The 24,023-nt window shown below is 33.6% G+C and overlaps 1 protein-coding gene across 1 annotated transcript; it reads right to left on the bottom strand.

Moving 5' to 3' along the window:
* Positions 1-259: 259 nt before the first annotated feature.
* LOC145278020 (putative sodium/potassium-transporting ATPase subunit beta-3) lies at positions 260-23,215 on the bottom strand. Its single transcript, XM_080130223.1, has 2 exons — positions 22,484-23,215; positions 260-1,771 (listed from the first exon to the last, which is right to left on the bottom strand). Exons 1-2 carry the CDS (start codon positions 22,901-22,903, stop codon positions 1,271-1,273), a joined length of 921 nt encoding a protein of 306 aa, XP_079986349.1. The 5' UTR covers positions 22,904-23,215; the 3' UTR covers positions 260-1,270.
* Positions 23,216-24,023: the final 808 nt, after the last annotated feature.

Raw genomic sequence — 24,023 nt, forward strand, 5'->3', positions numbered from 1 at the left:
CGCGAACCAGAATTTTGCCAGGGTCACCCATACTGGATTTATATTAAGAACAATGAGCTCCATATTTTGGCCAAGTTTCAGAAAAATCTAATCGATGGATTCAAACTTATGAAGCAAAACGTGTCATTTTTGGCCATTTTGTGGCATTTTTTTTTATTTTTTAGCCCTTGGGGACGCAACGGGGATTTTTGCAAAAAAATTGTTTTTACTGTGCACATCTATTTAATGAAATACAATTTGTGGCAAGATTTCAGGAAAAACTAATGGATGGTTATCTGGCAATCATCCGGACTAATGGACGCACCAATGCCACTGAAAACATAGATCCCTCTCCTCTCCGATAAATCAGATTAATATGCGAGTGACGTCAAATATGGTGTCATGCTAAGTCTGCATCTTTCATCTTGTTTGATAAACTAGGTGCTGAATTAATACATGATTGAAAAAAAAAGATTAAATACATATTTTCTTGAATAGATTTTTCTTTTTAAATCCATGAGAATATAAATCGTTCAGGATCTTCTAAATGAAAAAGTTATTTTGAAACAAATTAAAATATGTGTTTGTTTTCTTTACATCTAGGAAGATCTGCGAGACTGTGACTGACATATATGGTGTCATGCTAAATCAGTACCTTTCATCTGCTTTGATAAATGGGCATGCTGAATTTAGACATGGTTCAAATTATGTTTTTTCTTGATTAATAGAATAAAGAATATGGATATATATATATATATATATATATATTAGTGATGGGACGATTCCAATATTTTCCTCAATACTGATACAATTACAGATTTTGTACTAAATTCCCGCTTCCGATACAGTTACTGATTCTCTCTATTATCTATATTTCTAAATATTTAACTATAAAGTTATTATTTTTCCCCAAATTACCCTAAAAATACATTAATTGTGCAGATAATTTCCTAAAGGTAAAAATACACTTGTGGTGGATGATTTACCAATTTTAGTTTTACTAATATTTTAAAATCAATAAATATTCTTTATTTTATCATTACTACCAGCAGCGGAAGATTCTGCTTTAAACAAAAATCAAATAAAAAAGACAAAAAGAATCGTTTTTAGCATCAGAAAATTGACACAATTTTTTTCAATTACGATACCTCCAAAAGTTCTAAGGTTTCAAATTCCCAATTAATCGTCCCAACACTAATATATATATATATTTGCACAAAAAATATACATTCATACATGTACAGATCTATACACCACACCCACACATCCGTTCACGAGCAACTAAAATTTTTTAGTCGACAAGCAACTCAAAATGAGTGCTACCTATTTTATATAATCGGTTATGTTTGATATTTTTTGCATACGCTTTGCACTCAATCATCAGCAACACACCCGGGGTGGGGTCTTCAAACTGTACCATCACAAGTGGGGAACGGTAGCCTTGTTGGTTCAAATATGGAAAATACTTGAAATGAAAACCTTCTGGTGGGTAGTACGACACTGGTCCCATATTTTCACGATCCGCCGGCAACTCTCCATCGCAGCTCACACTGACGGCATACTCTTTGTAACGACTGCGAATTTCATCTGGAATTGTAGCGTTGTCGAGAGGTTCAGGTTCCCAGTTGAAGATTTTGTTCAGTTTTAGAAGAACACAAGGCATTCCATCATCATAGCCGTAATTCTGTTGTTTGACACAGTTTTTACCGAGGGTAGAGATGTCGAAGCGACATACTTTCTTCCGTTGATCTCTTCGGACACCGATTGCTTCACAATCAGCAAAATTATCTCCCTGTAAGAAAAACAAAATGAATGCAATAAAAATTTGTGGAACTCAATGAAAATTAGAGATGTTGTCATATTAGCATTGTTACTTTGTGTAAAATCTTAGTAATTTTCCTATTCTTCTATTTCAGCATACATACCTGTGATTCTAGAGGATTAAGGTCTTTCTACCTGGTTTTCATTCATCTTTTGTGTTCCGAATCATCACAATTTATTCATCTATGACGTTTCTGAATTTTTGAGATGAGGATTGGTTATTTGTATTATTATTCATCGGACTACTGTTCTCATCTTGAGTGTGATTTCACATTTTGGTCAATATAATCTCCAACCTTCTTCAGGTGTATCTTGTTGAATTTGGGAATGTTTCTGTAGAACTCGGGAATTTGGACAGAATTTAAGACCTCTATCCAGTCATGGCTGATGGAACAAGAGCACACTACCCCCAGGAAATTATTAAATGGTTTTCATTTGTCTTTTGTGTTTCGAATCATTACAATTTACTTATCTAGAGTCTAATCCAAAATGGACCAATTTCTGAAGCCACAGCATTTCAATGGTAACCCTTCAGCACTTGATTCGGCAAACCATTGGTTGTGTACATTCAATAGTTTCCTGGGGTCAATAGACTGTCCACCAACTAGCAAACTAGACTTTCTTACCACTTACATCTACCATCCAGTGCACAAATTAATAGCAAATTGTAACTCATCTGAATCCGACATCACTAAACTCCAGTCTCTTTTCATAAAGCCTTCTAACATTGTCCATTCTAGACATCTTTTGGCAACCTCTAGGCAGGAGCCTAATAAAATGATTAATGATTAATTGCAGAAGTTAGATTTGCTTACAGCAGATTGTTGCTTTGAAGCAGTAATGGCCAAAGAACATCGTGACCAAACAGTTCGTGATGCCCTCATAACAGGCATTCTCTCTCATACAATTCAACAACGACTCTTAGAAAGGACACTCAATTTGAAAGATGCTTCCAACTTAGTTCGTTTTTTAGAAAACAGCCCAAAAACAAGCTGACTGCTGAACCATTAGTGACTTGTGAGGTTTCTTGTACTTCGAAAATGTTTCGGCTACAGCAGGGGAAAAAATGTTTCTTCTGCGGTAATTGATGAGGCATCACACAAATGGCTCATTTTGTACGTCTGCGTAACCTCCCTTACTTCATTGAGGATGTTCGACGAACTGTTAGGAACTGTTTCATCTGCGTAGAATTAAAACTACAATTTTTTTATCCCACTAAAGCTTGTCAAAGTGACACAACCATTTGAATGCTTAAGTGTTGACGTTAAAGGTCCACTGCCATCTAATAGTCGAAACGAATATCCATTAACAGTTTTCGACAAATATTCACACTTTCCCTTTGCCTTTCCTTGTCACACATATACATGCATGTTTTTTCTCCAATCATCTCTTTTCTTTAGCTTGCAGCTAACTAGGAAGGGAGTATTGTGGGAATTTAAACTCCCAGGCTAATTTGATTATCGCCCTTTAACTCTGATAACTAAAGAGTGACACAGTCACGTGACTTCCCGTTTCTTATATTTCTCTTTTGCGCTGAATCTTCAACTAGTTAACATGTAACCAAGAACCGCTCCAGATGGAATGGCTACTCAACCAGCACTCCTGACTAATCCATCAGCCTCTTATCAATCATAAGTAATGTTACTCCTTTCTTAACACTGCCCCCCAATCCACACTATGCATCTTAAAGAAAAAAAAAAGTCACTTGTCAATTTGGTTGGCTTAATATAGGGTTTTAAGTTGTCTGAATCATAATAAGAAGATTCAATGTGTTAGCTGTTGAAATGAATCTTATATGAACAGCCAAAGCTGAGCTTTTTTATTGTTTTTGTATGCTCTTTAGAGGGGATTTTATCTAAAGTCTAGGCTGGCTTGATATTTCAATGTTATTATTTTTTTTTATTTACTACACAGTGACATAAGATTTCTAAGGATTTCATCACATGTTCAAAGCCTGAATTTTTAGTTATAGACAGAAAATTGGCTTGTAGATCAATAGCACACAAAATGGTAAATTTTCTAATTCCTAACAATCTTTGAACAGTCAATTCAGTGGCTAATTAAGATCCCAAAATAAATTTGGCATGTGTCCATATTAAAAGTTTTTAGAGATAAAAAATAAAATTCTGCTTTAGTTGTCTGGTAGTAATGTTTAATTTTCTAAACTATTTTTTTAAATAGTTTATAATAAATTAATGTTTAGTGTTGTTCATTTTAATTAAAGTAAAATAATAAAACAAAAGGGGACAAAGACCAAAACATTTCTTAAACTATCATTTTCATTAATTTTCAAGGGAAGTAATTTAAATGAAAACTTGTTTTAAAACGACCATAGATTTAGGATACTTACATTAATTAACCGAAATTAGCTTTAAAAAACATGCTTAGTGCTATTTTATTGTATCTAGCAAGATGAATAATGAATTACACCATAATAGAGGAAGAAGGGTGGAAAAGGGGTGTTTAGTTTTAAAAACTGGCAAAATGAATTAAAAATAGTGGATAAAACTGGTCATTACAAGTTTTATTTTATGATTTTAAAATTGTAGTTGGAAATAGAGCAATGTAGAGAAAACCAAGGTTTTGTTGAGGATGTAATGCTGTTGGTAGACTTTACTTCACTACCGTTGAGCTAGGATTAAAGTGTGGGAAAAAGTGAAAGGCAAGAAATTAAAAAAAATAAATAAGAAAGAAAGAAATTAGGAAAAATAAAGAAAAATACAAGAGAAAAAGAAAAAAATAACATCAGAGCAGGAAGCTATAAATAAAAAAAAATCTCTTTTCATCATCAGCAGTTAATCCCATGGAAGATTTTTTCTTCTTTGATCTATAGTAGTAAGGCTTGTTGATCTGTTAGTATAACAAAATGTAGTTCTCACAATTAAAAAAAAAAAGGGTGCTTATTCAGACTGGCACTTATGGCAGCAATTAAAAGCAAAGCAAATACAGAAAAGTCTGTATGATGTATGTACCAGTCATGGAACAAGGATAAAATATTCCAAAAATTACGTAATTTGATTAAGTAGTTTTTTTTTGTTTTTTTTATTAAAGAAAATACAGTGTTATGATTAAGCGAGTCATAATGTTTTCATCCGCCATGATTAAATGTGATGAAATAAAAAAAAGAGGAGACAACTCAAATCGAATTTGAGAGGTGAAAACTCAGCCTTATGTCCAATGCAGTGTAAAAGTAAAATCATAAAAAATCGTAAACTGATTTTCTTAGTTTTAAATAAAAATAATTGATCGATTTACGTAATTTTTGGAATATGACATCTTCGTTCTGTAACAAGTCCATACACAATATATACTTTTCTGTATTTTTAGTGTTTCTACAGAATTGAGACAAGATTTTGTAGTCGATAAATGATTTCAACTGATTTTTTTGTCAATTCTATGAAGTTACAATTCTAGCTTCCAAATTATGCAGTCGAAATTACCTGAATATTTCGGAATTAAACAAAACAACTTTAATCATGTTAGCAGGTGAAAAATTGCCGCCATCTTGTTTTAAAAACAGAAACTTACCTCCCTTTTGAATTCACCTGTGTAATACGATAGTTTTCATCAAATTTTATTTTTATTTTCTTTAATAAATAATTTTCTATCTCATCGATTTTTCGTAATTTTTGGATATAATCATCTTAAAAATATGAAGAATACATAGATATTGTTTTCATGTGCAATTCAGTATTACGATTTCCGAAATTTCGTCCCAATAGTGTAGAAGTGCTATATTTTCTTTGTTTTTAATTGTCGCCATAAGTGCCAATCTGAATATGCACCAAAATATAAACTACAAATACGTTATACTAGAATGGAGATTTTTTATCCGCATGTAAGCAAAATTAGGGTTTGTATTACTGTACACAGATTCGAAAAAGATGTCAAAAAACAAATATATAACAAATAAATGTTATCAAAGGCAAGATAAGTTACTTTTCTACCAAACTGGATATAATTTTCGTGTTTTTATTCAATGTAACATGTTTATTTAGCTCGAAAAACATGCAGTGTTTACTGATGTATTGGAAAATTCAAAATGGCGGCCGACTCTCTCTTATACACGGTAAGTTCGGGAAAAGGTGTTATAAATAATAAACTAGACAAAATACTGTTAGAAATTCGCTCAATATATATTACCGTGACATAGGTTGACATATATTCGGTGTTTTTTTAATATTTTGTCTAGTTTATTATTTATAACACCCTTTCTCGAACTTACCGTGTTTAAGAGAGAGTCGGCCGCCATTTTGAATTGTCCAATACATCGGTAAACACTGCATGTTTTTCGAGCTGAATAAATATGTTACATTGAATAAAAACACAAAAAATATATCCAGTTTGGTAGAAAAGTAACTTATCTTGCCTTTGATAACATTTATTTGTTATATATTTGTTTTTTGACAACTTTTTCGAATCTATGTGTACAGTAATACAAACCCCAAAATTAGATGACATTTCTCAAATATATTAAGTCATATCCACAAAGATTTCTTTTACTTCTGAAACATTGACCTATTTTAGTGTTAATCCTGTTGCTGTAAACGCCTATGCTGGATTTCATTTAAAAAAATCCAAAATTTGTCCCCAATTTGTATTGTCAACATGCAATGTTTATTTTTTGGGATGTTGGGGATGAGGATTGATAATTTGGATTATATAGATTACTGTTCTGGTGCTTATTAAGATAGAGTTGACAGATCGACACAGATTTTTTTTGAATATGTCATTTTAAGCAAAACTAATATTCACTTGTCATGTTGACATGACAAGTGAATAATATTTTGCTTAAAATGACATATTTAAAAAAAAAAAAAAAAAAAAAAAAAAAAATCGATCTGTCAACTATCTTACCATGCACCAGAACAGCAATCCATATAATCCAAATTATCAATCCTCATCCCCAACATTCCAATCCAGAAATTACAAAAAATTCAATGAGTAGAAAGTTATTTATAGTTAGGATATTTTTATAGAAAATTTGGTAAAATTGCATTTTTCTTAGATGCTATAAAGTAGATGGTGAATAATTCACACAGAACATAACTTGAAACGCATATTTTAGATTACATGTTCAATGGCGTGCAATATTTATAGTCTATAGCGATAGACTTTCGTTTTTACTAAAAAGATATTAGCACTTGTTCTACACTATGAATTTTCATAATTTTTGGATATATTGCTATTTTCGACATGACAATATTGTTTTTGCTTAAAATGACAAATAAAAAAAGATCGATTTGTCGACTATCTTAACAAACACCACTATTTTTATCTTGGATGTTATTCTAGTTTGGTTATAATTTCATCTATTTCGCTTCGAGTGATTTTTTTTCACTTTGAAGTGTTTTGACGTTCTTTGATGAAAACTAATTTTTGTTTGGTGTTTTTTTTTTTTTTAAATTTTAGATAATCTTTTGTTTTTCTGATTTTTCAATGTTCATTTTCATTATGGTTTTAAATATTAAGGCTGAAAGGGATTTGCATATATAATTTTCCTTAATTTTTTATTAATGGCCTTCGTATGACCCATCATTAGCCTGCGGGGTTAAATAAGTGGCCAAGCCCTGACTACAATAATACCGAAATTAAAAGAAAAAAAATAGCAGAGAGTAGAATGTCATTTTTCCCCCAGATGAACTCCAAATCATGGGGTGCAAAGATTATATATTCAATGAAATAGTTTGATAATCTATCTATATATCTATAAAAGTGAACGTGTCTGTCTGTCTGTCTGTGTACATTTCCCTACGCAATAACTCTGTCAATTTTTAGTCTATAGACTCGAAATTTGAAATACCGGGTACTGAGATTTGGGAAAATCGATGTGACGGGTGTCAGCCAGAAATTTGGCTGTTAAGGAGTCAAATTTCAACGATTTGACCTTTAAGAACTCTACCAAACTCCTCCGACAATTTTGGGTCTAGACACTTGAAATTTTAGATATAGGTTCCTTGAACCTGGATCTAACTTAATAAAGTGATTTGAGCCCGAAACTATAAATTTTAAGGGGTCATAATAGGGGTCAAAGTTTTAAAAAATTAACCATTTTTTTTGTTTTTTTGCACAGCATACACCTCCAAACACCCGAGCAACGCCGGGCACCCCTGCTAGTTTGCTATAAAATAGAAATACAGGTTGCCTTCAATAAGTTTCCATACTTTTTTTTGAAGGGACACTTATTAAAACTACACACATGGAACTCTAGTTGCCTTTGAAGTAATCTCCTCTGGCTGCAATACACTTGTACTATTCCAACAACTTCTGGAAAGCCCCTCCTTTTTGTCCTTGGCTATTGGCCAATCAGGATCCTTGTGGAACTTCTCGCAACGCCACAGTGCCCCGTTTTATGTGCCCTTTTAAAAAAAAATCAGTTTGGAGGTTGGCCATCTTGGAAGAAGCATCCTTTAGACTCTGTTGCTGATCGTTTTTCGGCAACATATTTTGTATATTTTTTATCCTTTTCTGACAGTGGAGTGCCTTTTTTTTAAAAGGAATGTATTCAAGTGTTTGTAGGCACCTCCCTTTCAAAGAAGAACATTCGACGTGCCGTCGATAAATTTCATCTTATTTAAACGTTGGGTAGAGAGCCCAACTATAAGAACAGTGTCGGAATTTTTGAGTAAAACTGCTTACTCCAAAGAAAGGAGGAATAAGGAGAGAGAGAGACACTGACAACCCTTCATGAAAAGGAGAGTGGACCATTTGTTTGGAACCCTATTTCGGACGAGAGAGACATTTTAAAAAAAACCTTTGAAGGTTGGTTTTATTTGTGAAAAAAAACATCTTAAAGGACTCCCTGTTTTGAAATGTTTATTCTCTTTTTCATTCAGACTTCAAGTAAGCCTTTGATATTAAGAACATTTTATATATTTTGAAAAGTCTCCCTTTTGAGAGACCATTTTAATGTGAATTTTTGCCCAGTTGCCTTTTTTCCTTTTTATATTGAATGCCTTTTTGTCTTTGATTTTTTCTCCCTTTTTTCTCTCTATTTGTTACTTAGTAAATTTTATTTTACAAGCTTTTGGGAATTCAAAGCAACCAGCCACCTTTTTCTTTAAATAAACATTTATAATTCTAACAGTTTACAGGGTTTCAATTAATTACCTTTTATTTCTCTTTGTGTTATTGCATGACATTATTTTCTCTTTTTTTTTTTACCCCAATCGTTTCCCAAAAAGATGAGTTCTGGCGACACCCCCAGAAATTTTCGTCAATATTTGATTTTCTGTAATTCGTATCTTTTATTATTCTTAGTTTTGTATATTTTGGATTTGTACAAAACTCCCTTTAATTTGAATAAGAAGGCGGTGCTAGCTCCCTGATGATGACGTCACGAGCCCCAACACCAAAATCAAACTCTTTTGGATTCCGGCGGCTTGGAGAGTGGACGTGGATTCATTGCCCGGATACGGAATTTACCGAGCCCTCCTTCAAAGAAATATAACCCGACAACAGAATACCAAGACGTGACGAAGCGAACTTCTGAAGACTTTATTTACGTGGCTATGGTTTGCACGTATTTTGAAGGAGTGTAATATTTAAAAGACTTAATTGAGAAAAGAAAAAGGCTCATGCCTGACTGCCATCAATTTGTGAGTATGTTCCTAAAGTTTATTGCATATGAGAGAGTGATTAAGAACTACTATTTGAATTATATTGTATTTGTTCATTGATACATTTTCCATATAAGAACCAGCGTTTTTTTTTTTTTTGCATTATATGTTGTTACTTTGGCATTCTCTGTTTTTGTATTTAATGCAAAAGGAAAAATTTGTAAACTTTTTGTAAATTAAATCTCTTTGTCGTTTTGAAACAAGACCTTTCTATTTTATTCTTTACTCTCCTTTTTATTCCATCCCTTTTTTTTTCTGCAGGCTGTTATTTTTGCATCAAATTTATCTGAAAGAGGATAAATTTCTGACATTTGTGCAGTTTACCAAAGGCATTAAAACACAAAGATATTGAAAAAGAACTATATTGTTTCTACCCGTTATGGAATAAAGTTTTTACAAAAAAAATAAATAAATTAAAAAAAAAAAAAATTGCTCAATTTGATCAAGTACTTTTTGTTTTGTTTTTTTACAGAGGAAAATCAATGAGATCGATCGTATCCGGACTATCTTGCCTATTTCGCATACGAGGAAAAGGGGGCGCCAAGGGAGATAACTTCTTCACCATTTATAGTTTGTCAAAATTTGATGAGCTTATTTTGAAATATGAGTGGAAAAAATACCTAGATAAATATTTTAGTTTGTTTCACTTATTTTTTTTAATCCCTTTTTTATTGTCCTTTGTTAATTACTTTCGTTTAAAAGGCACACCCTCCTCGTCTGCGGAATAGGTAAGATGGGATACGATCGACCTCATTAAAATTTGATTTTCCTCTGAAAAAATAAAATAAAAAATTGACCCCTTTTTTTCTTTTTTCAATATTTTCATTTTTTTTTTAATGTATTAATTTAAACTAAACAAGCACCTCCCAATCTTCTGAATCGCCTTAAAATAAATAAATAAATAAAACGAGAAAAAATTGAATTAAAAAAATAAGTAAACAAATAAAAGATGATATTTTGATCGCGCTATTATTTTCTCATTGATTGGAAGGAAGTTTAACCAATTATTTATTATCTCTTCTTTTTCTCTCACGAGCAACAGAAGAATTTTTTCAGGTGTGAATTTGTTTTCCTTAACTGGGGCGGACCTATTTGCCGACAACTTGGGGGCTTGAGTCAATCAAGATAGCATAGGAAATGACTGTCTTGTCTACTTGTTCGTCTTAACAAAGGAGGGGGAGGGGCGATAACCTTTGTCTTTTTAAAGTTTATCACTTTATGGCGCGGCACAAAGGAGTAATAAGCTTGTCCGGTGTAACCTACTTATTAAAATAGAAAGAAAATATTACGCAAATATTTCCACTATTATTTCCTTCTTTGTCTTGTAGCGTGCAGCGAGAGATGGGGGAGATAGTCTCCAGGGCATACACTGAGGAAGGAAGGGTGTCCAAGTAATGCATACCTAACCAGAGTTCGTCTTGGCACATTCCAACACAAGGCTTTCCTAAGAATTTTAATGCTAGAAATAACTTTCTATTCAACAGTACAAATTCAGGAGAGGCATGAAGTAATTCATTCTTTTTTTTTTTTTCAACTATTAATCAAAGATTAAAATGGCCGACTTGTTTACGAAGAAACCGAAATGCAACTTGATGGATTTAATTTCATAATTTAAGCATTTATTTAGATAGGATTTTCGCTTTAGGTTATTGCATTTTTTTTCCGAAATAAACATTCTATCTATAGTTATGGGAAAATATACTTATTCAATTATATTTCACCTTTTACTTATCCCCATCCTTTAATTTATGAAACGCGATGTAACTACAGAGCATTTATAATATAAATCTCACCTGTCTGTCTAAATGTATGTATGTATGGCTGGCTAAAACTTTCGACAGAAGCAACGGATTTCCATGAGATCGGTATAGTTTTGAAGCTCAACCCTTCAGACGACAAATATAAAAAAAATTGGTTAAAAACATTAATTCTTTTACCCTCAACTAGGCCCTTTTCTACAGGAAGGGGTCGCGTTTTTCACCGATATTTTCGAAAATCATCACCTTTTTTCGATTGACTAGCCTTAATTTAAATATTTGTCACTTCCGGTTTGGTGAGGTCATTCTTTTTTTTTTTCACATTCTTTTCCTCCTTTGAGATACGGGTTCAGGCCTACTTGCCTACTACCATTTTTTTTTTGCTCAACACACACCTCCAAACACCCAGGCAATGCTGGGCACCCTGACTAATATACAGATAAATGACAAAAGTCTATATTCCAAATTTCTAGATGTTGTCCATCTTACCGTTTATTTAATATGCAGTAGGAGTCTTTCGCATTTTATATAACTTTTACAAGCAGTTTTAAATGGCATTTATTTCATTTAAAGTAGTGGTTTTTGTAAGCAACAGCAGCGATACAATAAACTATTTAAAAGGGTTTCTTTTTATTAGTGATGGGACGATTCCAATATTTTTCCCCCAATTCTGATACAATTACTGATTTCATGCTAAATTACCGATTTCGATTCCGCTTCTTTATAAATCTCTAAATATTTAACTATAAAAGTGTTATTTTGTCCCAATTACTGTAAAAACACATCTTAAATGTGCTCATATTTTCTCAAACGTAAATACACTTGTGAGAGAGTCATGTAGAGATTTTAGTTTTACTGGAAGTTGAAATCAATATTTATTATTACTACAAGCAGTGGAAGAGGATTCTTAAACTAAAATCAAATAAAAAAAAGAATTTAAGGAACTGGTTTTGGCATCGGAAAATAGGTTCAATTTTTTCCGATTCCAATACCCCAAAAGACTCCGATTTTTCCGATTCCCGATTCAGATTAATCGTTCCAACACTACTTTTTATTAACAACCATTAAGCACAAATTCAGTTTGATTTGGGGGAAAATTACGTTTCTGAATTTTTGAGATGGGGGGGTGGTTATTCATATTATTTGGATTATTCAGACACTCAAGATTAGAACGGTAGTCTGAAGAATCCAAATAATACAAAAGATTAGTATACTTTTAGACATTTGTGAAATAGTACAATTTTGGTCAAGCCTGAGGGCATTTTCCAGCTACCCTAGCAGTCAAAATAGAATATTTGTAAGCAACTATCAATTTTTGATTGATTTTAAACAAAAACATATTTTTTTCTTTTAATTTTTTTATTGTTATTTCACCCCAAACCATGCACAAAGCCATTTAGTCTTGAGGGGCTGCTATTTGGGACCAGATGTGCAGGGGAATTATTTAGGGAGTTGGGCAGCAAGATATCTGTTTACATTACACTTAAATTTCTGCACGTCAGTACAGTTGGAGAAGCTGGGACCCGGGAGAGAATTCCAAAGTATAGCAATCTGAAGAAAAAAGCTACTTGAATAGAAGGCTTTACGGTATCTAGGGATCTCTACAGTGTAGGGGTGGAATTTTGCTGCTTGTCAAGTTTGTTGAAGGTGTTGTCGCTGAGGGAATACCAGTGTTTTTAGTTCAGAGCACTTACCATTGAAATACTTGTAAAGCAGGTACAAGGAATTAAAACGCAGTGGAGATCCCTAGATGTACGAGAGCTTTCTACTCCAGTAATTTCTTCCCCAGAACCGCTAGACTTTGGAATTCCATTCCGGCTTCCTGCTTCCCCAACTGTACTGATATGCAGAAGTTCAAATGTAGCGTGAACCGACATCTTACTGCCCAACTCCCTACATAGTACCCCACTAGCTTATGTCCCTGATAGTAGCCCTCTACACTAAAGTGGCAATGTTGTTTGGGGTGAAAATGTAATAAAAAAATAAATGGTAAAAGTATTGTTCAAATGTTAGTTTAAGAATAGGATAAAATGTTACCCTATGATTCAAACTGATATTAGGAATTTAGATATCATTTGATGCAGAGATTCTGCATCTTTAAGTCAACAAGAGGTAATATAAAGCATATCTACTTAATGTAGATATAAGTAACGATATAAACTATAATTAAGAGTACATTTCAGTGCAGGTATAACTCAAAATAAGGTATGAGCTATATGGTCACTTGAGGACAAATTGATGAGTTTTTCTGTTATTTTTTTATTATTCCATTTTCACCCCAAACAAGGCACAGTGTTACTTTCAACTTGCAACTTATGTTCCTGATAGTAGCCCCCTACTTGAAAGTAGGGGGCTACTATCAGGGACACAAGTTACAAGTATATGAAAGGAGATGAGCAGGGAGGTGTCTGTTCACATTACACTGAACGTCTGCATGTCAGTACCGTTGGGAAAGCAGAATCCCAGAAGAGTCTAGCAGTTCTGAGGGAAAAAACTATTGGAGTAGAAAGCTTTCTTACATCTACGGATCTCTACTGTGTAGGGATGGGATTTAGCTGCTGGTCGGGTTTTTCTTAGGTATTTACGTCGAGGGGGTACAAGGGCTTGTAGTTAGAGCATTCACCATTAAAATACTTGTAGAACAGGAAGAGGGATGCAACATTTCATCGATGTGACAGAGGCTGAAGCCTAGATGATAGTTCAGAACCTATCAGATTGACGACTCTATTGAACTCTTTCCAGGAGTGAGACTAGTAGCAAATGCACCAGCCCAAATGTGACAACAGTACTCCATACATGGGCGAATGGTGGCCTTATAGCGGTACAGGATAATTTCAGGTATAAGTAGCTTTCTAACACGGTAGAGAGAGCCGACCTTCACAGTGGCCTTGGTAATGCCCTCAATGTATCTGTTCCAACTCATGTTCCCTATGAATGTTAGGCTGAGAAGTTTAAAAGAAATATTTTCAGGTAAATTGGCCATTGCTATTGATGGTTGAGAAGGTTTCTTGTAATTATTGAAGGAAACAAGCTTAGTCTTGGCAGCATTGAACGTGACCATCGATTTTTGTCTCCATTCAATGAACTATGAGACAATGGTTAAAACTGGGCAAAAATAGATTAACTTATACTCCATGCATGGGCAAATGGTGGCTTTATAGTGCACTGACTGGACAACATTACGCAGAGGAATTTATTGACTTGTTGGTGGACAAAATCGACCGCATCACTAAACATTCGTACATTGCAAAAAAAATCAAGCTTGATATCTAAAGACCAGGAAGGATGAGCTGGATGGTAAAACTTGTTTGTTGCTGCTTGATTCTGCAGAGAATTATAACTTAATTGTCCAGGATGAAGTGCAGGAGAATCACTGGAACAAAAAACAGTGTACCCTGCACCCTGTGGTTCTTTATTACAAGACCTCTGAGAAAAAACTTGTTCACAAATGTTTGTGCATAATTTCAGACAATCTGACCCACAATACCAATTTTATGCATCAACTACAACAGCTCGTATGTGATTACATTAAAGGATATCTTCCCCAAATCAAACGTCTCGAGTACTGGAGTGATGGGTGTGCAAGTCAATACAAGAACGACAAAATATCTGGACAAGAGCTGCTAGAAGTACAAAATAGATTTCGTAACTTAGTGGGGGATGCCCTTTTCTCTTCCCTGCAACCTCTTTCCCACAGAAGGGATGTCGCGAGCCTGTCTTTGTTTTATTGTTACTTCCACAGCAAGTGCTCGTCTGAGCTCCAGTCTCTGGTCCCCCCTTGTCAATCTTTCTCAAAATACACCCGTCTAGCTTAAACTACTGTCAATATCTTTCCCCACTCTTTAACTGTGTCTAAATCAAAACGTAGATTCCATGAACAATGACTCTTTCTTAGAACTGCACGCTTGTGGAACTCTTCTGTTTGCCTGCTTCCCAATTGACTACAACTTGGTTGTCTTCAATTCCAACAAACAAATTTTTGATGCACCCCCCCTTAAGTAATCTAATCTACCAAATTTCCATTAATAACGACTACTACCATATTATAACATTGATTACTGTACATTCAATAACCCTTATCCTCGAGTGACCTCAGAGCCTTGATAAGTGGTGACTCCAATGTAAAAAAAAATTGCCACCACAATGTTGACTTAGGATTCCAAGCTTTCTGGTCCTTCTTTGCCACTAGCCATGAGAAGTCCCCTTGCAATGGCATAGGAGGTACAGTGAAACGGAAGATGGCAAGAACCAGTTTGCAGAGACCTGTTAATGACCAGATCTTGACATTCAAGGCAGTGGAGAAGTTCTGTCAGAAGGAGCTGAAGGTAATCATCTTTTTTTTCAATTTACAAAAAGGATATGGTTGCTGTTCGGAAGAGGATGGAAAAGCGATATGCTGAAGGGGACACAGTGTCAGGTACTCGAAGCTGTCATCACTTTGAGCCAGCATCAACTACTTCAATTAGTGGTAAACAGCTCAGTGATGAGAGCTACATGATCAAGAACCATACTTTCTTGACAATGCCTACATCAGAGGAGATGGAGAAGTTCCTTCAACTAAACGACTATGCAGCATGCCTGTTTGATGGGTACTGGTGGATAGTCCTTATTGATCAAATGAATTTGGAAAAAGATGTCACATGCAAATTCATGCATCCTCATGGTTCAACCCAGAGCAATAACTTTCAATAGCCATATAGAGAGGATAATGCATGGGTGCGTTTGGAAAATTCATTATGAAAATTGACCCATCCAATTGTACATCAAATAGTGGACGAGAATTTAAGATAAATTAAAACCATTTTAACCATATAAACAATGTATTTAGAAATATGTAACACTTTACTTTCATGTTCATTATTCTCTCGTGTTCATTATTCTCTCGTGTTCATTATTCTCTCGTGTTCATTATTCTCTACAACATTTTCTCAGATCTGGAGTAGATTTGTTAGTCTCCCGATTTATTGCGGGGGACTTATGTTTTGAAGCATGTTAAACCTGGACTTAGTTACTTTTCAAAAAAATAGTGTGCACTCATGGAAGGAGGACTACGCATGTGCGGCTTGTTCGGTATCTTTTGGACAAGGTTTCACATAACTTTAATCAGTCATAAAAATGAAGAAAAAGACATTGAAATTTGGTCTAAGAGTAAGAGAATTTAGCCACCAAAATATAAAATCATAAAATAAACACATATATACCTCTAAATTACACCTGAGTATGAACTTATACATGTTCTGAAAGTTCTTTCCTTTGGCGTTCTAAATATTAAAACAGATATCACCTCTGACCCCTAGAGTTGTCTTTTCTTGACCCCACACCCCAGCGGAAGCTATCTTGGCATATAAATCAGCAAAAAAGTCCTATAAGATGAACTCCCCTGGCTTTCTAAGGTTGATTTTCGGATTTCTCGGTCAAAAACCCCTACTAGGTGCAATTTTCTAGGCCAGAAACTAAATACTTTTCAAAAAATGTATAATTTTGTAACGATGGGTAGTCCTGTCACAACACGTCGCAACAGTCCTTTTTCAGCCTCTTGGCCTTATTTTGGCTGGGCTCAAAAACAGGGGTCCCATTGATTGCTGGGTCCGAAATTTGGCAGTTCATCATAACTTAGGTATATCTTACAGGGACCAAAAGGATAAAAAATTCTGAGGGGGATGATGAAGTGGCCTGGATGATTTGGCATGGAATGTCCCTAGAACATTTGAAACAGCCTACATATAAAGATTTACCTGCCAAAATCAAATCACTTTTTCTCTTAAATTTCCCAAGTTTGACACGTGTTCGAGTAAACTCCATCTGTGGGAGACGTTAAAATCCCCGTTATAATTTTACGCGCGACAGACATGGAAATTTACCAAATCGAATGAGGATTTTAATCTCCTTTTAAGCAATCTTATTTCAAACTACTGTTCTCATGATATAAACACATGTATTAATTTATATGATTTATGGACTGTTTTTCTCAAAAATAACCACATGGACTTGCGGCACTGCGGCACTCTTATAAAAGAGTGAGTAAATTCAAACCTCGTGCTATTCTCACCAAATCCCCACTTCATTAATCCTTCATTATGAACATTCAACACAAGAAAACATTTATGTTGGGACAATTTAAATTAATATTCTAAACACGTAAATAAATGTTTATTTTATATTTATTCAGCGATTTTGTGTTTTTTGTTGAGCGCCGTTATTTTCCGGATTTCATTTTTATTCCTTCATGTGAGGATGTAGATTGATGAGTCCTTTCTATTAATCGGCGATCCAGTTAAATTTATCTTTAATGGTCTCATGAATACACTCCTACAATTGGGGACTCCCGACTTCAATAAAAATAGCAACACGCAACATCGGTCCTATAAATTGATAAATCCCGATTATGGGTTGGTTAACCTACCGATCTCACATCTTACATCATATTTAAAATTGCCATCGACAAGTATTTTTCATGATATTAAGACCTTTATTATCCACTGTATTTCTTTATTATTGTCCACTGGTTGCTATATTTGATTTTGCACGTACGCACAATAATTCATTGCGCACGCATGCGCGCAAAAAAACAAAAACAAAAACATAGCCTCCAGTGAAAACAATAGGGAATGCCCGAATGCATTGGATTAGAGTCTTAATATAAAAAATATTTATCGATGACAATTTCTAATGTGATGTTCGTTGAAAATCGAGTCGAATACTCCCAAAAATCAACTTTTTAAAAGTAACTCTTTAGTAGGTACAGGTAGTGCACATTGACAAAAAATAAAATTAAATAAATAAAATAAAGCAACAAAACTAGCACTTCTACATAATTTAAACTCGAACTAAACTTCTTTTTTTTTTTCTTTTAACTCTAACCTAATTGTCAAACTGTTTTAGGGGTAAAACTTATCGAAAGCGTTGTTTTAAAATGGAACCGGAACTTAAATTTCATTGTTTTATTTTATCTATTATTTATTTTCAAATTGTTTTTGTCCCAGGTTTAACTTAAGAAATGCTTGGCAAACAATATAATTTTTCATTAAGGAAGTTTAGATTTCTCAAACTGTCCCCTTCTTCTCACTCATACCAAAACAGCCCCCCCCCCCCTGTTGGTAACACAATGAACACATTTTGCACAGACAGCAGCAGTCACAGCACATTCGACTGTTCTCCCTAAAAGACCATGTTGTTTGGCACTTCGGACATATGACCGTTTTGGGCAATAACACCAACACCATGTTCTACTAGAAACCTATTTAAATCTTAATGTGGCTTGTTGTCCCACGGCAAAGGGTGTTTATCCTGAAAGCTGTTCTTAACATGGGAAGGTCGGGTGTTTATTCTGAAAACCGTTCTTAACATGGGGGAGGTTGTGGGGGTAATACCATGGCCTTCGTTATAAAATTTAAGACTGTCTTGGTAATACCCCTAAAAAGCAACTCTTTACAGGTAAGCCAATCTTCAGTGGGACACATCAAATCGGCGCTTCTACAGAATTGGAACGAGATTTTATAGTTGATAAATGGAGTTTGCAGTTAAAAAAAAAAAATGGTTTTAACCGATTTTTTTTTTTTGTCAATTCTAATTACTTCCAAATTATCCAGTCGAAATTACCTGAATATTACTGAATTATTAAAATAAAAAAAGGTTTTAATCGTGTTAGCAGGTGAAAAATTGCCGCCATCTTGCTTAAATTAAAACGGAAAATTACCCCCGATCGTTTTCATCAAATTTTATTTATTTACTTTTACATTTTCTACCTTATCGATTTTCGTAATTTTTAGATATAATCATTTAAAAAATACGAGGAATACGTGTTATCATGAAGAAAGAAAGAGCCTGTTTTCTCCGTTTAACTATAGGTGGCGTCACTGTCTGTCCACCCAGTTATGGAAGCACAAAATGTATATAATGGCACCCTTGAAATAAAAATAAATGTTTTTGTTATATTTTAATTTTAAACATTTTTTTTTTTTTGCAAACATATTTATATTCATGTTTTTTTTTTTTTTTTTGTGGGCTCCTTCTTTGATCACGCGCATATATATATATATATATATATATATACTCGCGGAAAAGGTAAAATAAGTACAGAAAAATTAAGAAAAAAAGGGGGGGCATAAAAAAGATAAAAGAAAAAAAAACGTTGATTTTTTTTTTATTATTATAAGAGCGTAAAAAATACTCGCGGAAAAACGGTTGTACCTATAAATATGTTTAAAAGAAAAATATAGCAAAAACATTTAGTTTATGCTTGCAAAAAAAAAAACCGTAAATATTTGAAAATAAACAAGCAACAAAACGTAGATGTTTGGAAAAATTAAACTTAAATATGTTTGCAAAAGCAAACAATAAAAAAAAACGTAAATAGGTTTGCAAAAAAAAAAAAAATGTTTAAAATTAAAATATAACAAACATTTTTATTTCAAGGGTGGACAGACAGTAGTAACGCCACCTATAGTTAAACGGAGGAAACAGGCTCTCTTTCTTCATGATTACCCCATTGTTTTCATGGGAAATTAAATATTACGATTTTCCGAAATTGCGTCCCACTAGTGCAGAAGCGTCAACAAAATTTTATTTTTGTATAAAAATTCGGTACTTGTAGTTTAGTCAAGACATTAAAAAATGAAAATATCGAAAAAAGGTTATATTGTACCTATCTGTTTGGGACTGAAGATCTCCGAAAAAAAAAAAAAATTCATTTAATTTGATAGAGTAATTTTTAATTTACAGCAGAAAAACACGTTTTTATGAGAGCTCGTTGAAGTCAGCCATTACAAAATTTGTTGAACACGCCAAAGGGAGATAACTCCAGTTAAAGCGCCGACACTCCCTCCCCATCTTTATTATTAGCTTTTCTTCCTAAAAATCGAACCTTTTGCTCGGTATCATAACAAATTGTTTTTTTTTTCGCTGTAAAATAAAAACTACTTGATGAAATTAAGTGAATTTTTTTTTTCAAAGAACTTCAGAGTACGTACAATATAACTTTTTTCAATAATATTTTTTTTACTGCCTTGACTAAACTGTATAAGCGCCAAAAAATTCTTATTTGCAAATTGTGAACATATCGGTGGTCGCAGAATTTTTGTAGGAATTTTTGACACCCCTAACACGAAACTGCGAATACAATATAAAAATCTCGGAATTTCTCTGTTAAAAGTGGGTTATTTATTTTCTTTATGGATTATACTTCCAAAATAAACTATTACAGTTGTTTTAAAAGTAATAGAAATATTTTTTTTTTTTTTTTTTTAAAACAGTAATGAATTTTCCGAACTCAATATTTTTCAATCTTTAAACTTTAAAAATCTATCAAAATTTTTCTATTGATTCTATTTTTACGATATTTTCAGGGTCAGTGTGAAATTTTATGTTCTTTCCAATAAATCGAATATAATATTTTAGACAAACGTTTTTTTTTTTTTTTAATTCACGATCCCCCCCCCCATCCCAATTTTTAAGTGTCTATTAAAAAGTAAATACTTATTTAGTACCTGGAAAGTAAATAATTAATTTACTCACAAATTGAAGAGAAAAGGTCAATACATAATATATTCAAATTTAAAAAAAAAAAAGACATCGTGTTCTTTTAGAATTTTACCTGTAAAGTTTGAAGTTTAAAACCTTTTTTTTAAACCACGTTATTTGTTTTTTCTTTTTTCTTTTTTAATGGAACCTTGGTCCTTGCTCCTTTAATTGAAAAAAAAATTAGGGCTTGAATTACATTTTTCGAGGAGTTATAAGCTTGGAAAGACAGGGGGTCGAATAATTCACGCCTCCCATTTTGTAAATGTCTAATAATAATTAATTTAGACTCGCTTAAGTACATAATTATTTACTCACAAATTGAAGAGAAAAGGTCAATACATAATATATTCAAATTTAAAACAAAAAGAACATATTGTTCTCGTAGAATTTTACCTGTAAAGTCCGAAGTTTAAAACCTTTTTAAAAAAAAAAACGTTTTTTTTTTTTTTTTAATGAAATCTTGGTCCTTGCTCCTTTAATTGAAAAAAAAAATTAGGGCTTGAATTGCATTTTTCGAGGAGTTATAAGCTTGGAAAGATGGGGTGGAATTATTCGCTATTTTCACAAAATTTCTGACACTGCTACGTGCTATGAATTAAAATTTTTTTTTTTTAATTATTTTATCGATCATTTTCGATTTTGTTGGCGCATGCGCAATTAAAACGGAACGAAATTTAAATTTTTATCGCATTTTTAAAACAACCCCAAAACAGAGCGCTTTCGACAAGTTTTATCGTTGTTTTAGGCTCAGTTTAGCATCGCTGGGTTCAAATTCAGTAGAAGCACCCTTCAAAAATGTTTTTTGTATGGGCCATACACTAACCCTAAGTTCGAGGTGGCAATACAAAAGAAAAAGCGGGTTTGTATTACTGTACACATAGATTCGAAAAAGTTGTCAAAAAAAAACAAATATATAACAAATAAATGTTATCAAATGCAAGATAAGTTACTTTTCTACCTAACTGGATATATTTTTCGTGTTTTTATTCAATGTAACATGTTTATTCAGCTCGAAAAGCATACAGTGTTTACCGATGTATTGGAAAATTCAAGATGGCGCCCGACTTTCTCTTTAACACGGTAAGTTCAGGAAAAGATGTTATAAATAATAAACTAGACAAAATACTGTTAGAAATTCGCTCAATATATGTTACCGTGACATAAGTTGACATATATTCGGTGTTTTTTTTAATAGTATTTTGTCTAGTTTATTATTTATAACATCTTTTCCCAAACTTACCATGTTAAAGAGAGTGTCGGGCGCCATTTTGAATTTTCCAATACATCGGTAAACACTGCATGTTTTTCGAGCTGAATAAACATGTTACATTGAATAAAAACACAAAAAATGTATCCTGTTTGGTAGAAAAGTAACTTATCTTGCCTTTGATAATATTTATTTTTTGACAACTTTTTCGAATCTATGTGTACAGTAATACAACCCCCCCCAAAAAAAATGCTCGGTAACATAAGTGCATAAGTACCAAGAATGCATAATAACAATGACCAAAATGCGTTGATCCAAAGACAAGAGAACACACGAACCAAACCAGGTCTTAAAAAAAAAAAAAAATGTAGCAACAGGCAAATTAAGGCGGTAATTTTTAAAGACAGTTAAAGTTAATTTCAGTTAAACTGTCTACATATATATTGCTAAGAATAAAGAAAAATGTTTTGTTATTTAAAAAAGAAAAAAATACTTACATTTAACATTTTAAAATCCGTCAATAAAAAAATCAAAATAGAAAAAAAAAAAAAAATGAAATTAGAGTTTCAATTCAAACTTACAATTTGATTTTCGTTTTCGTAGAAGCGAATAAAGGACTCGATATGATCGATGTATCTGCGGGTGGTAGGTCCGTCTCCTTTCACATATCGGATGAGGGTGCTTGTATAATCCGGGATCGGGCGAAAAGAGAGACCTGGGTTTCCCCGAAAGATGCTGTCGGGTCCGCGCAACTTTGGGTAATTCCAGTCTAACGTCTGATAAACTATGGCCATCATAGCCACGGAGAAAAGCACCAAGAAAGAGTAGAGAGTGAAATGACAGCATATCGTTTTCAGCCATCTTTTGGGGCTGCGATACAGGATCGTCCCAGCGTTTTTGTCGTAGAAGAAGTTACTAAGTGATTCGGCTCGGTCTTGGAAATCCGTGTGACTCGGTAAAGTCGTAATTGTATCTCCTTCTGAACTGGTGCGTGACGCCATGTTGGCCAGGTACGCTCAGGTAAAAATAAATAAATAAAAACGCGACCTGATTACAAAAACAAAAAACAAAAAACAGGTGGTTGATCATTATCCCCCTTCCGCACTCGTAAAAAAGAAGCCGTTATCTGACTTTTTCTTTTTAAAAAGAAAAACTATGAAATGTGAAAGGTATTTACATTCGTTTAAAATTATTTTTTCTGTAAAACATTAACCTAGGAAATATTTTTGCATTAAAAAAAAGTTTTAACAGAAGTTGTTAAAACCAAAGTTTGATGACATAATTGGAGTATTTGACCCCCCCCATCTCTCTCTCTCTCTCTCTCTCTCTCTCTCTTGTTAATCCTTTTTTCCGACTCTGAAGCTTATTATCAAAAAAAAAAAAAAAAAAATCCCGCGTTTAACAATTTAGTGATTTCTAATTGTTCAGTCCGTTACACTGGCCATTTCGGTTGCCTTTATGTGTCGGTGAAGAATGTCTTGGATAGTCCTGAGAGGTCCAGTCCAGTCCACCATCCCAGGCCTCACTTTCACTCTTTGGAAAGAGGTTGGTTTATGCCAATTGCTAGAGGCGCTCTTACTACGGAATGTTTGACCCCTTCCCTCCTCCACTGGAGATCTGGCTTTTTATCTCACCTGGCCTTGTGTCACATAATGTTTTCGTTCTGTCAGTTCAGCAGGGTTAGTGTTCTGTTTAGGCCTAGAAAGGAGATTATCCCAGGTTTTGCTTTCTCCCTGAGACCGGGTTAGTTTATTGCTAATCGCCTGAGGCGCTCCTACTGGAGAATGCCGACGGAACTGCCCGGGCACGTGTGTGGACATTTTGTGCGCTGGCTTCTTGAAACAACACTTGACTTTGTGTCTAACCTCGTGGCAAAAAAAGTAAATATTAAATTTTAGGGCTAATATATACAAAGCTTCCTCAGCCCCAATCTATTTATTTTTTTTTTTTATTATTATTTTAAGATTAAGCAGAAAATTTCAAAATGAAAAGCATAGGTACTTTTGCAGTATACTAATAAAATAAAAAAAATGAGCACGAAAAAAATAAATAAAATAAACAACAAAATAGCAAGTAGTCAACAAATAACTGTTACCAAATGCAAGAAATTTGCTATTCTAC

The sequence above is a fragment of the Euprymna scolopes genome, chromosome 6, assembly GCF_053919585.1.
Source record: "Euprymna scolopes isolate OS-2025 chromosome 6, ASM5391958v1, whole genome shotgun sequence".
NCBI classification, from domain to species: domain Eukaryota; kingdom Metazoa; phylum Mollusca; class Cephalopoda; order Sepiida; family Sepiolidae; genus Euprymna; species Euprymna scolopes.

Excerpts from the sequence above, each read along its gene's own strand:
- LOC145278020 (XM_080130223.1), bottom strand. The coding sequence starts at position 22,903 with ATGGCGTCACGCACCAGTTCAGAAGGAGATACAATTACGACTTTACCG. Across the intron at positions 1,772-22,483 it reads ACGAAAACGAAAATCAAATT|GGAGATAATTTTGCTGATTG; the intron begins GTAAGTTTGAAT and ends TTTTTCTTACAG.